This window comes from Trematomus bernacchii, unplaced genomic scaffold (genome assembly GCF_902827165.1).
Source record: "Trematomus bernacchii unplaced genomic scaffold, fTreBer1.1, whole genome shotgun sequence".
NCBI lineage: Eukaryota > Metazoa > Chordata > Actinopteri > Perciformes > Nototheniidae > Trematomus > Trematomus bernacchii.
Genome location: NW_022987654.1, coordinates 1937799 through 1952959, shown reverse-complemented (window position 1 = coordinate 1952959; position 15161 = coordinate 1937799). Strand labels below are relative to the sequence as shown.

General features: G+C 41.7%; 1 protein-coding gene across 4 annotated transcripts in view; it reads left to right on the top strand.

The window, feature by feature from the left end:
• Positions 1 to 15161, top strand: part of LOC117486498 (histone deacetylase 7-like) — a 42248-nt gene that overhangs the window by 18343 nt on the left and 8744 nt on the right. For all 4 annotated transcript variants that reach the window (XM_034134965.1, XM_034134967.1, XM_034134966.1 and 1 more), the window contains 17 exons: positions 97 to 163; positions 602 to 716; positions 1861 to 1940; positions 3059 to 3172; positions 3375 to 3472; positions 4169 to 4249; positions 4625 to 4778; positions 6540 to 6775; positions 6942 to 7181; positions 7587 to 7779; positions 7908 to 8041; positions 8147 to 8267; positions 8363 to 8412; positions 9684 to 9791; positions 9994 to 10049; positions 11636 to 11723; positions 12646 to 12765. In XM_034134965.1, coding sequence (XP_033990856.1) covers positions 97 to 163; positions 602 to 716; positions 1861 to 1940; positions 3059 to 3172; positions 3375 to 3472; positions 4169 to 4249; positions 4625 to 4778; positions 6540 to 6775; positions 6942 to 7181; positions 7587 to 7779; positions 7908 to 8041; positions 8147 to 8267; positions 8363 to 8412; positions 9684 to 9791; positions 9994 to 10049; positions 11636 to 11723; positions 12646 to 12765 — 2055 coding nt within the window. The remainder of the gene's footprint in view (positions 1 to 96; positions 164 to 601; positions 717 to 1860; positions 1941 to 3058; positions 3173 to 3374; positions 3473 to 4168; positions 4250 to 4624; positions 4779 to 6539; positions 6776 to 6941; positions 7182 to 7586; positions 7780 to 7907; positions 8042 to 8146; positions 8268 to 8362; positions 8413 to 9683; positions 9792 to 9993; positions 10050 to 11635; positions 11724 to 12645; positions 12766 to 15161) is intronic.

Here is a 15161-nt window from a genome sequence, read left to right as displayed (position 1 = left end):
GTAGCAATGTTTGTCTCTTTTTGTGCATATCTCACATGCAGAGTCTAAAAAGACTGTATTGGTCAGGGTTCACATCTCTTCATTTGTTCTTTTCAGTATAACATGGAGTTGGAGAAAAGAGAAGAGCTACAACAGCTGATACAAAAGAGTAAAAATGAACACAGTGAGTATGACATGTAATGTATTTTTTACAACTGTAATGGGCTTTCACAGGTTCTCTGTAAGACCAGTTGGCTGTTGGAGTGCTCTTCATCTGAGTCATAGCACACACTGTATGTTTCAGTGAAAAAGAAGGGGATTTCCAACAGCGCTGCGATGTATTCTCAGATTCCAAGGAAATCTGTACTCATATGAAACCAAAAGTCAAACAAACACATCTCTTTCAGGAAACACTTTGTGCTGTTTTTAGTTTCAACCATGTAGAGGAAATGAAGCGAGCTTGAAGGAAAGTGACAAATATCCTGGATCCTGCTTTAGAAGTCTACTGACTTGGTTTTGATACAAAATAATATTTATAGTGCCTTTGCTCCATGAAAAAACATTGTTCTACATTATCAGCTGCATTGTCTTTTTCCTGATGAAGTGACTTTGTTGTGAATAGGTGCTGTGGCCAGTCCTCTGGTAAAACAGAAACTTCGGGAACACATCATTATGAAGAACCATCCCACCCATGACAGGCTCACCCCCACCCGCAGCAGTCCTTCCCCAGGATACAGGTGAGAGAGACAAACGGACAAACACATCAATGATGCTTAACTTTAAACTTAGACTGTGCAACTGCAAACACATCACACATTTAGCAAAAACTAAGGCATGTTGTAACAGGGTGTCCGCGGGGTCTTAAAAATTATTGAAAGTTGATAAATCAATTTAGCGAAAATTAAGGCTATTAAAAAGTATTACAAAGTATTAAACGGCATTTTCCAAGGTATTACATTTTGTAGCTTGTTTTCAATAAGTATATAAATTGTCCACAGAGGTTGTATTCTACAGTCTGCCTGAAAGTAATCATTGCGTAGGTGTGTAGTGTGATTCTGTGTAGTTTATTTATGGCATCCCGTTGGATTTGACGTCATCTGAACAGGACATCGCACGCTCACTGCTTGATAGCGCGCGAAGGTCCGTTTACGCCGGTTGTTAAACAACCTCGTTATGGGGAAATGCAAGTTTGCGTCCAAATGGTTGGAAGATCAGGAGGAAGGACAATCAATACTGTATATAGTCAATGTGAGGTAAAGTGTGTCGCCAATGTAACCGGTTAAAACTCGAAGTGGCGACGAGGTCTTAAAATGTATGGAAAGGGTCTTAAAAAAGGTCTTAAAAGGTCTTACATTTGACTTCAGGATTCCTGCATATACCCTGTGTAAGAACGGCCTATTCTCTTGATGAAAGTAATACAATAACAATAAAACAGAAAATACAAAAAAGATTTATTAAACCACACTGATGAAATACTCCACCACAATAAAAGTCTGCATTAAAACCTTAGTTAGGTAAAATAGTGGTCATAAAAATGTAAAGTTAGAATGCTCAGTTGTGCAGTAAAATGTTCCCTGTTAGTGTTTTACTAAAGTATATGATGTTTTTGGATTTATATTACTGCTTTATGTTGCGTATGTTTTAGGTTGTGCTCATTTCAACTCCCTAATAAACTGCAGAGTAGTATAATATACAACAATGCATCAAATTCTATAAGTTCATCACATGCTTGATGCTTTGTTGCTGTCCTGTGAGAACCTTTCATCTCTCAGAAACGTTACATGAACTTCTCAAAAACAGCCCTTTGTTAAGCTTTGTAACGATGCATTTTCAGGTGTTCATGAGTGAAGTTGTTTTTGCAATATTGTTTTGGTTACCTAGGCTCCCGGTTTCTGACATGTCCCCAAAGTCTCAGCCTACACTGTGTGACCAGCGCAAAGACCTCGCCCTGCGCAGGACAGGTGAGACACCTCTGCCTATTTGTGTCTGTGATGAGGGTTCCCGCCCTGAGGTTAAAGCCCTGAAGGTCACTGGTGATTTTCCATTTCAAGTGTGAACTGTGTAATTTGAGTAAGATTCAAAGTCATCTGACTGCATAGCTCTGTGGAGAAACATTGCTCAGCGCGATGCTTCTCAGTGTTGTCAGCAAACTGGCATTATGTTACATATTCTGCACATAAGAAAAAGTGCCCTTTCCAGTGAGACGCAGGAAACTCATTAAGCACCAGGCCTGCAGGGCTAGAGAGAGAACGAACAGTCATCAAAATGACAACGAGACAAAAAGACCAACGCAGTTACATAACTCTAAAGAAGGTATTTGTAAAATGAACCGCGTGAGAGTCCAGAACCGGTCTCCCTCACCCTGTGAATGAGAGGGGGAGTGGTTTCGTCTTACTGTACATCGCTGCGAGTACACACACATTTGTTGTTTACGTTGGCCTTAGAACTCTTAGGTGCCCTGAGGGGCCTGCTCTAAAAGCAGATAATTCAAAGAAGAAGAAGAGTGTCAGCTAATGCTGGATAGGGCCCGGAGTTTTGTGCTACGCCCCTGCCCACACACACACACACACACACACACACACACACACACACACACACACACACACACACACACACACACACACACACACACACACACACACACACCACACACACACACACACACACACCACACACACTCACACCTTCCAGTGCTTTTTTTGGCACGGTGACAACACAAAGCTGCCTTTTATCTGCTCTGAGATGGCCACTGATTGATTGTTTTGTTTGAGCTTACTGGAGCCTGACCAATGTAAACATGAGCCTTTTTTTTAACTATTGACCAGGGCTGAGGTATTTGCTTGGTTCAGCTGTGCTACAGATTCCTTTGACTTATTAGTTTTGTTATGGATATTGAGTGGGTCCTTATAGTATGTGAATTACTTAGTGAAAGCATGTTGAGAATGAACAGTTTGGCATCAGTCAGTTTGTCATTAATTTCTGTGAGCTTCCTTTTCATGTAATGACTTTAGAGATAAGAATATCCGTCAGTGTGTGCTTCCTCACATATTGATTTGTGTATATGTGTGTGTGTGTGCAGTCTCTGAGCCCAGTTTGAAATGGAAGTTGAAGAAGCTCCTCAGTTCAAGGCCAAACCCGCTGCAGCGCAAGATCAGTGCCCCCCCCGCCGTCAAGCACAGGACGGAAAATCTGGGTACAGTACCTTCATCTTTATCTGGAACACTCATGATTCAAGTGTATGCTGATTTGATATGCCATTTCTATTTCTGTTATTTTGTCACATGTGATTTCAATACGAACTGTTTCTGACACAGTTTGATTCAACTGTATGAACACATCTGTTCTCACTATTAGCTATCATGAGTTGATGGGCGTGTTTGATTTCTGTCACGCAGACTCCTCCACCAGCAGTAGCAGCAACCCAGCATCAGGGTGCAGCTCACCCAACGACAGCCTCCATTCAGATAACGGGCACCTCCCGCTGGCTCATGAGGTGAGCCTTGTTTGATATTTATTAATAGCAGACTTTCTTAACCGTATTTACATATAAGGAGTGATTAGGGATCAGCGTTCTGCTCAAGAATACTTGAACACAATTAGCGAAGGTAATTGAGAACCGGTCCGGTTGAGGAGAGGCTCCAAATTGTTTAATTGGTTTCCTTTCTCAAAGAAAGACGACAACAGAATGATAGGAAATTAAAGATGACAGACCTATGCGTAGCCCATTTTTTTCGAAAGAGAAAATTGGTAATGAATAAATAGTGGGATAACTACAAAATGCAAAATCAGGATCGATGGGCGTCAACTTAGTATTATTTAAAACAAAATCAAATTCCACTGTATTATACAAGAGACATGTAGATCTCAACCAGATCAATTCAGTAACTCTAAAAAACAATGGGATTTCACCCCTGCTCTTTAAAGGACAACGACCAGCAGTTGAATATGAATTGGGGTGTTTAATTCAGGGCAGTAATGGTGTCCAATGCTTTAAACAGGGAGATATGAGAAGGCCAGATGGCCTACAGTAGCGTGGGTGTTAAGTCTTGTTTGGATTTATTTTTTAATACAGTCAGAATTGTGGAAGTTAATATATGACATCAAAAAGAGAGGACAAATTAAACGTTGTTATGCAAATATGTGTTTTTATGTTTTTTGATCCTGTATAATGAATATTTATCTTATTCAGGCGCAGAGGTTGCTGGCCCATTTCACTCTGCCCTCCAACTCCACTGTCATGCCCAACATCACTGCTGGACTTCCTGCGCAGGTGAGCAACGATACCTTCAAGAATCAATATATAAACGGCTTCCATTTCACAACAACAAATATGTACATATCACAGCAACACACATTCATGCCATATATGTGTAAGACTGAATGTCTAAAAAAGTGCCTGCTCACTAGAACACTTTTAGAAACATGTGGTGTATTCAGGCTTTCACTTCCCTCTCTATCTCTGTGGTGCTTTCATATCTAGTGAATCAGTCATGTGGTACTTTACTCACTTGATGAAAATGTTAACGTGACCATTAAGACTTATGCACATTTTCTAAGCTGCAACCATGAAAAGGGCTTTCCTTTCTCCTTGTGATCTGTCCTGTGTTTCTTACCATCATGTCTCCTCTCCTCCCCTCTCTTCAAGGCTGATAAGCGAGCCAACCGGCCGTATGCACTATCGGCTCTGCATCAGGTCTACCTGCCTCTGGAAGGAAGCAATCCAGGCCTGGGTCAGCACCTGCAGCCTGTGCTCATACTGGAACCGCACACGGGCCTGGTGCACACACAACTTGTCTCGTGTGAGTTGTGAAGCTGTAAATGTGATGCAAAGCAAAAAGGGTTCAAGTCAAATAGCAAAAGGTCCTACGACGGAATATCAGACATTTCTGCAGTAAAAAAAACAACATCAATTTCAAAACTCGTAAACACGATGTATTTCTGATTTAGCTATCATTTCCCTGCGCATGTAAACAGAGCAAAATGTAAATGCTTTATCAGGGGTGTCAAACTCAAGGCCCGTGGGCCAAATCCGGCCCGCAACCTCATTTTATGTGGCCCGCAAGAGCTTGCAAAGAATATAATCCGTTTATTATATGGTTAGATGCCGCTTTATAGAAGCACGTTGCCCATAAACTACATGTCCCACAATGCATCTCATTTTGTGACATGCGCACTGAAGAGACTTGCAATTATTTGCCCTGGACTTCTGCTTTCAGACGTAGTTAATTATAAAGTTATTACCCTATCCGATTGTAATCCAATGCAGAGGCAATAATGTAATATAATACATTTTATTATATATATTTATATATGTATATTTTTTCATAGTATTAAAGTTACAACCGGCCCTTTGAGTGCAACCATAATGCTAATGTGGCCCGCGATGAAATTGAGTTTGACACCCTTGCTTTACATAGTCTTAATTATTCTACAAATCCACAAGCATACACACCGTACTTGACCTTATTAATGCAAGCACGATCATCCAGTACAACTACAAACAAGTTCATGCAAAGCATCTTGAATAACCATAATAATGATCTGGCAGTCCAAAGCGATATACAAATAAGTTCAATCCAAGCCACAGTCGATCAAAGAGATCTATATCAAATCCCTGGACCTTGCTGTTGATGGTTTACATGTCCAGTGCATCCTTTGGGTGACATTATACACAATGCTTTACATGCAAGTATTTTACGGATGAACACAGAATTCTGGCCAGAGTAGCACAGACAATATTGAAGCACCCTTCAAAGAAGACAGAGGGGGCTTTCAAAGCGGGGTGAATTGTGAATAATTTATTACAAAAGAAATATAAGGAATATTTGATCAATGTAAAGGATATACAAGGCATTTCAAAGAAAGGATGGTTTACTAAGACATTAACCAACTTCCAATACTCAACTCAGATCTGTTTCCTGCCGTCAAACGTAGTACAGGTACACAGGAACTGGTGTGGTACAACTTCACCATAAAAGATCAAGGGACTCTGTTAGGACGTGTACGTTTTTCTATACTGTCTGTAGTCAGGAAGTAATGTTATTCATGCAGGAAGGTTTTCACCTTGTTTGTTCATTTTAGTATTGGACAATTTTTAGCCCTCCTTCTTCAGATTTCATCTTGTGCCCAACGGCTGTAGGTAATAACCATAAAAAAATACTAATAATTTTCCTTTTTGACAGCAAACATTTGTAACACATGTGTAACTCATACAGTCATAACTAGCTCCTGCATGCCTTTAAGGTCTGCATGTGCAGGGTCGTGGTGTTACCCCTGAGCCCCTCCTGCTGAATAAGTCAAATTATGTGCTGTGAAAAATGTGGATGCACATTAAATTACAAAGTTTAGCAATATTGATCTAAAGGGTCTAGATTTATTTTGCCTTAATACTTTTAAAATAAATAGAACAAGGGCGCCCTCTACTTGGCGCTTGACAGAAATGCAGTTTCACAAAGAAACTGAAAAAATGTATTCAAACCTCCAACCCTCCTCTTGTTCCATCAGCCAGCCTCTTTGTTTTCCATCTGATAACCTGCTGCTCTCTCTTCTCCTCCCTGCAGTTCATGGTCTGAGCTCCATTGCTCTGCAGCTGCAGCAGCAGCCTCACCTGTCCTCCCCCACCAGGAGGGAGGGTGCAGTTCCCTTCCACAAACCCCTGAAGCGAACACACTCAGAGCCCTCGCCCTACAGCCACTCACCCCTCACGCTGCATGCCAGCCGTCACTCACACATCCAGCACTCGCTGACTCAGCAATACCACAAGAGCGGGCTCAAACAGAACGCACACCTGAGCAAGGTGAGGGGAGGCAGGCATGTTGCATACAAATAAACAATGACTTTTTTTTATTTGACTAAACACAGAAATCATTTGTTATTATCAGTTGTTCATACAAATGCATGTTAACGAGAACAATGGAAACATTAATACTTGTTAACACTATAAAACCTTTACCCTACATCAGCTGACGACCATTGAGAAGCCTCGCCTAACACAGATCCTATCAGAGGACATGGACCTGGAGGAGATCGGATCAGGATCTGGTTCGGGCCCCGGGTCCGTCTGTGATTCAGAACCTGGCTCCATGTGTGAGGACAGCTTCCGCAGGAGACAGAGCACTGCCAGCCCAGACTCAGTTTACGACACTGAATCCACCACCTCCTCACGGGACAGCTTGATCGAGCCCTCACACTCTCTCAGCCAGGTATGGATATAAACTCACATAATTCCAGGGGGGTTGGGGGGGGGTTACTTTAATGTTAAAAGAAAAGATAAGCACGCATTATATATTGCTTTGACTTATTTTCTAGAAACAAGTTTAAAATCTGCATCCGAAGTGCTTATATACAATCATTCACACATGTTTTGAACAACAGAGGGCGCTGTAGCTTTATTTATTCAATGTGAAAAGAAGGAGAGTTACAGTATTGTGTAAGAAAGCTTGCTTACGCTGTATTTTCTTTAACAGCTGCTTGTTCTAGAGAGGAAGTATTAGATTGACCAAATAATCAGTACTTGCGAGAGAGGCATTCAATGTTAAAGATTTCTCCAGTTACTTCAGACCATGCGCTACTGCTGTTCAACTCTCCTTCATTCCCTTCACCCACAGAGGCAGGTGATCCTTAGATCAGGTCTCCAGCAGGACTCCCAGAGTGGGCCTGCATTCATTTGGCCTCACCAGCCGCTGGGTCGGACCCAGTCCTCCCCGGCCTACACCTCTCTGCCTCCACACCCACACACAGCCATACCTTCCCTGTCCCTGTCCAGCCCTGCAGCAGAAGCCCAGCTCCGCTTCACCACAGGTGAGGAGCGCTTTCTTCAAGACAAATGTTACGTTCAAATCATGTATGATGTAAAACATGAAATACTGAGGAAACTAATGTTTAAATGTTTATTTGTGTGTGTTTCCGTTGTGTCTGTGTGTGTCCAGGTCTGGTTTATGATTCTCAGATGCAGAAGCACCAGTGTACCTGCGGGGACAACAGCCGCCACCCTGAGCATGCTGGGAGGGTCCAGAGCATCTGGTCCAGACTAAATGAAACAGGTTTCAGGAGCCAGTGTGAGGTATGACACACACAAACACACACACACACACTACACACACTGGCAGATCCATACCCCAAGAGTCAGTATTATAAGCAGTTTGTATTTGTTTCTGTGTGTATGTAGCGCATCCCCAGTAGGAAGGCCACTCTAGAGGAGCTGCAGTCAGTCCATTCAGAGAAACATGTTCTGCTGTTCGGCACCAACCCCCTCAACCGCCTCAAGCTGGACAACCGTAAACTGGCTGGTAAAATCAATATTAAAAAAAATGAAATAATGATGCTCTTATAATAGTAATATAAACATCCATGACAGTTGAATGACACACATATTCTTCTGCAGGAATCTTATCTGAACGGATTTTTGTGATGCTACCATGTGGAGGAGTCGGGGTGAGTGCCACACACACACACACACACACACACACACACACACACACACACACACACACACACACACACACACACACACACACTCACACACATTGTTACCCATTTTAAAAGTACAAGTCCTGTGGGAATCTTTCCACTTATCAAATTGCGTACAGCAAACATTACATGGCTGATTATGTCTCATTACACAATTAAACTAATAATAGTACAAATTGCTAATGCTATTGTTTTTGGCTAAGATAACTTTGAAACCAAATATGAAATCAAAGACGGTACAAAGGTGAGATAGGAAAAAGGAAGAAAAGAGGGTGTACATAGAGACTGTAGCTTGGAGGGGTGCGTGACAGTGAAGCTCGACTTTATTTAGAGGGAATGGGTGGGGGCAAACAGGGGAGGAGAATACAGAAGAAGGAGATAAATTGTTTAAAGTTGGAGAACAGAATGTATTAAATGTAAACGACCATGAAAGAAGGTATAATGAAGGAGATATAAAAAGACCTAAAATGCCTGATGATCGGGTCACAGATAAAACTGCCCTGAAAAATCTGTTGTGAAGCACAATGAGAAAAGGCAGATAAGAGAGGAGGAGAGTAAGGAGAAGAAGGAGGGGGCTGGGTGTTAGTTGATAAGACGACTGATCTGCCTGGATTTCCGGACCTTGGCTGCTCTGGTGAAGAGGGGTGATTGGAACAAGATGGCAAAGTCTGTGATAAAAGAAATTCCTCTGATTTCATTGTTCCACCACAGCACACCACCATAGTGAGTTTTGAAACATGGAGTAACACAACACGGGGCTTATAGAATAACAAAGAGAACGATTATGTGGGAAAAAATAAGACTCTGTACAATTGTTAGCATCCACAGAAGGACTAGAAGAAGGTCTGCTCCCATATATTTACATTGTTTCAAATACAATACAAGAATAAACTGCACTAAAATAATGATTATTTATTATTTCAAAAATAAAGAAAGTGCGTTTAAACATACATTTCATTTTATGTATGTTTCAATTTTTAATGGATCATCATAAACAAAACTATGAGCTGACTCATTGACCGACAGCAGCTGGACTTAATGAAATGTGGTTAAACCTGCTGAATGGCATTTCTAAGTGTCACTGTGATGTACAAATCTGCAAACTGGTCTGACTGCATCTCAGGAATTCTTTATGGATCAGTCAAGACAGTGCAGTTTTGATGAATATAAAAATATCGTCATCTGAGGCTGACTTTGGACTGACTCTACGTATCTCATCCCTTTTCTTCTCACAGGTTGACATCGATACAGTCTGGAACGAGCTTCACACGTGGGTAGCTTCCCGTGTCGCTGCAGGATGTGTCACCGACCTGGCACTGAAGGTGGCACAAGGAGAGCTAAAGGTGTGTCTCTTATCAGTAAATGCCATGTTTATGTTATTATCAGGTTGCAACAGGTTGTGCGGTGAACTACCATTAAGTAAAGACTACATTGCTTAAGCAACCCTCCTTCTGTAGCATCTATTTGGCCAGATGCCTGAAGATGTGAACTGTGCGACCCCTGAAAGCAGAAAGGTGTTACAGTTTTGGCTTTTTCCTCCCACAGAATGGTTTTGCAGTTGTGAGGCCTCCTGGACACCATGCAAACCACTCCTCCCCTCTGTAAGTACAGCAACACACACTCACACACACACACACACACACACACACACACGCACACGCACACACACACACACACACACACACACACACACACACACACACACACACACACACACACACACACACACACACACACACACACACACACACACACACCAACGCATACATACCAGGAGCCAGGAGGTCTCTACAAAGTGTTTCAAAGGATTTATTAGAGATCAGATATACTTCTGAGCGAGTGAGAGAGTCTAGGTCTCTCAGTCTTAATGTGGGTGGGTGTGTGTGTGTGTGTGTGTGTGTGTGTGTGTGTGTGTGTGTGTGTGTGTGTGTGTGTGTGTGTGTGTGTGCATGTGCGTGTGCGTGTGCGTGTGCGTGTGCGTGTGTGTGTGCTACCTGACTGATGCCCGAGGCGATCCACCTCCTCCACTCGGGTTCTTTTAAGCTTTCAAGACACAGAGCAAAGCAGAGCAAAGCAGAGCAAAGAGGCCGTGCATGTGTGTGCGTGCACTGTACGTGTGTGTTTTTGTGTGCATAGATTTGTGTCAGTCTTTGATAGGAGGCATTAGCCAAGTAACCACATTCAGCTGGGACCGTGTGTGTGCTCAGCAGTGCTTGTCACTGGTTATTTATGGGATGATAATGACTTTTCTTGATGAGCAGATTTGGAGAGCATATATGATATACCGTCCACGCACACACACACACAAACAAAGGCAAAGTTTACGACCCATGCTGACACTGCCACTTCCAACATTCCTCCATTGTTTTTCATACATCAACACTTTTTTTTGCATACCTATACTGTAGACAGCGAGTGTTGAGGGAACTGCTGCGCCAAGTTGTGAGTGCATTTCTCTGAAACGTCCTGCCAGCAATTTACACCATGCTATCATCTGGAATAAGAAGGGAATTTTATGATTAGCTCAGTTTTCTATCTGTCACAAAATATGTGAATTCTGCATTTCTCGGAGGTACAATTATAGATTCGGCATAATGTTATTCACATGAGAAATACAGTTTGTTTGTCAGCAGTGGGAAATAAAGTAGAAATCACCTTGAAATGAAACATCCATTTCACCCATATTTGCAGCAACTGTCAGTCAGAAGTAGAAATAGTACCTAAATCCTTTACATATGTAAAAGTAGAAATACTACGGTGTTAAAATCCTCCCTTACAGGTACAAGTTTTAAACTAATTAAAGAAGTACAGAACTATTATCAGCTATATTTACTCTTATTATATTATACTATCCTGATTTTATCTCAAATAAATAAATATTTGATATTAATATAATGTAAGGTATTATCGGGTAGTATTGTTGATGTAAAACCAATTTTGGTTCAAAGAAGCATAACATTGACATACTCATGTAAAGTACAGGTATGTCAAAACAGTACTTAAGTATGGTACTTGATTAAATATATATTCGATTCACTGCTGGACTGAATAGCCACCATGTGACGCCACGTGACTGTAGACTTAGAGGTTCCTAAGGTCCATGTGGTGTTTGTATGATATTAATTTGCTGAAGATGTCCTGATAAAAACATGTGGCCTCCTCTCTTCCCTGGTCTGTTTGTCCACAGGGGCTTTTGTTTCTTCAACTCCGTGGCCATCGCTGCCAAGCAGCTTCAACACAAACTCAACGTCAGCAAGATCCTCATCGTGGACTGGGTAAGGACTCACCGCATGAACGGCATCACTGGTCCCCACATGGATAGGAATAAACAGACGAAGAACACACATGCACACAAATGTATCACGGGCAAACAAACACGGTCCCAGAAGCAGAGCAGCCCCCTATACAGTAGCATTTCTATTAATCATTTATTTTAATAAGTCAACGTTTTCTCTGCTCTCCATGTGAGATCTGAACTGTCACGTATGCTTAGAGTAGACACACACACACACATATATGAACACACACAGTCATATAAAAACACACACAAACACACACATGCAGATATTGATCCGCAGCCAGGTGGTCCTCTCTGCTCACCATGTGTGTGTATATGAGCCTGTCCCATGTCATTACACACACTGTGCTCTGTGACAGATTAATGCATCAATATTAATTACTACCTGCTTCATCAAAAATGCTTCTAAGAATGAAACACATTTCCCTTTGACAAGATAAAGCTTTCCAGGTTTTTACAGACCCTGCTCTGGATTATGGGTCATGTGTTTTGATGTATACTTCATTATTAGAGAGTGGACTATCCTCTTCTCTCCTTTGTGAGTTGTGATCATTTCGTTTTTTGAACAAATATGTGAATCCATAATGGCTTTCCCAAATAGGTCCAAGCTTTGAAACTTCATCCATAACCTTGAAACTGAAATTCTAACTCCAGAGCTTTGTAAAGTCAATATATGTAATCATGTGTGGTTATTTCCAAGATTCACAAAATTTTCTTCCTTATGATATTCTGCTTCATTCCATATTTGATGACATTACGCCTTTCGAAAAAAGAACATTTTCAATGTTTACACATCCTAAAATATGAAGACAGACGCTCAAATCTTCATTAAAAAAATATCAATTGAAGTTTTAAATGTCCACTGCAACTTCCTAACCTGTCATCCAATCATTGCCCAGGACGTTCACCATGGCAACGGCACCCAGGAGGCTTTCTATAATGACCCGAGCGTGCTGTACATCTCCCTCCATCGCTATGACAACGGCAACTTCTTTCCTGGTAGTGGACATCCCAGTGAGGTAAGTCGTCCTTCACAGCGGTGTTGTGTTGTTGTGCTTTGTTTGTGCTGTCATGGTAACTGCCTGGTGTTTGTGAGTGTTTGTGTGTACCTTGTGAAAACAAAAGAGTAACACATGAGAAACACAACGCAGGTTCTCCTCGTCCAGAGGATTCCTTCACTCTGACTCGTGAGAATATATTTCACTTCATGATAATACCACCCATGTGAAGATATGTGGGCACGGATATGTTGGCTAATTATTTGATTCCAGTGGAACATTAGGAAGCTCAAGAGCTTTGTGTATTAGAATATACTGTATGTCCAAACAGGAAGAATGATTGTCATAATAAATCCAGGAATAATCTGCATGATGTTAAGCCTCAATTATAATTAATTTGGTCATATTGATGGATAATTTGCATTGCAGAGGGGAAATGGGACAGGTTAGCATGTATGTTATCCTGCTGTGGATTAAGGTGTTAAGCCAAGGTTTTTGTGATAAGATCAAACTAACTTAACTTACCACTGGAATCTTAGCAATGCGATCTTTCTATTAAATCTTAAAACAAAGTGCTTTCTTCAAGTTTAATTGGAAAATGTCTTTAAGCGTTTCTTTTTAGTGTTTTTCCATCTTAAAATAAATAGCTCAAATAAACTTGTTGCATTCGCTGCCTGTGATTCCTGCAACTTTTTGACTTCAACGTGCATTTTCCAAAAGCTACAAATAAGTTTATCCAGTGAATTTGCGTCGTAAGCCCCGTCACACTTTGATTTTCAGTGTGTGCAGCAGGTTTATTTCCCCTGTTGGAGTTTATTGCAGAAACTTCAGAGCTTTGGATGTAAGAAGTTCACAACAGGATGTGTACAGTCGGATTGCATGCCAATGTTTGCATACAGGAAATTGAGATGCCTATGAATTCTGCCTGCGGTCTTACCAGAAACCAAGTGTGATGACTATCCCCAGTCAGATGAATTGACCCCAACCCACGGTGGCATTCACAACCCATTCAATCCCCCACATCCCCTCCTCTCGTTCTCCCATCCTCCCCCACAATAATGAGGATAAAATAGTCAATGTTTTCCCATAAAATCCCCCGATGAGGGACGGTACATAAAACGCTCTGCTGACTTGGATGTGGCTTCGCCTTAAGTGGCCCCTCAGCCTCTGCTGAGCTGTGTGGTAAACCTCTGGAGTCTAGCTGTCCCCCGTGTAGGTATATAACACACCATGGGGTAGGGGTGTGATGTCATAGCCATAACAGAGAGCGCACAGTACCACACAGAAACCAGCGACGGCCTAATCCAGTCCAGCAACTCTTGAAACATGAAAGAGAGAAAGAGGATAGAGAAGAGTGCAAGAGACTTGGAGCAAAGGCAGGAATTGTGTGTGAGTGTGTGTGTGTGTCGGCGTGCACGGGCGCGTCCATGCGGGTACATTACCAGTTGGCAAAGGACAGGAGGCCTCATGTGTTTTTAGTTTGCCCTGTGAACATCCCGTCCACTGAGAGAAGAATGGAGACAGACGCTCTGCGATGCTCATCAGAATTCTTTCAAACATCCTCTCACACCCATACACACATATTTATGCACACACACAAAGGAAATTACCACGCCTTGTTGCCAAGACTGTGTCAATCAAGCTCCTCATTCTGCTCTCAAACTGACACATTGACTGATGGTGAAGGGCTTTGAGAACGGCTAAATGGCTGCTAGCGGGACTACAAAGGGAAAAGCAGGAATCTTTTAAACCTTCATTCCAAGACCCGGGCCTCAGTTCACTCTCTGCCCCAAATATGTGAGGTCAAACTTAAGAAACCCTCATCCACTCTGCCTGGCATTTTGGGAGTATATGTCAATCTCAATACAGCAAATAAAATCCACTAAAATCATTTACAGTACCTCATCAAATCTAAATGAGTAATGTGGAGTAGTATTAAGGTTTTATTTGTCATGACATACACACCGAACCAACTAAATGTCTACATACAGAACACATGGTATACAGTCGAGTTATATACAAATAATATATAAATAAAACGTTTTACAAGATCAGGCAGCAATTTCCAAAAGTGAAATATTTCTCAGTATGGCTATAACCTAAAGCTGAATCATAAATGGTTGTAGCTCTGTTGTGGCTCGGACTGATTTACTGATACGCCTATTTGACAAATTGTATCAAAATCAAAATGGAGGGACAGGGGTGTTGAATTAATAGCCATCCGTCTTTCATTTAGGAATCGTAATCACTCCCTGGTGTTGCCTTAAAGAGATTCAGCCTCTTTTCCTCGATTGGTGCAATGCAAGGTTTTGAAACACGCCGTGCTTATTTTGTGAACATTTGACACAAATATATCATCCTCACGCAGTTTCTCAACTTCCACTGGGACTCGTTAACTTTTCTAGACATTCACAGAG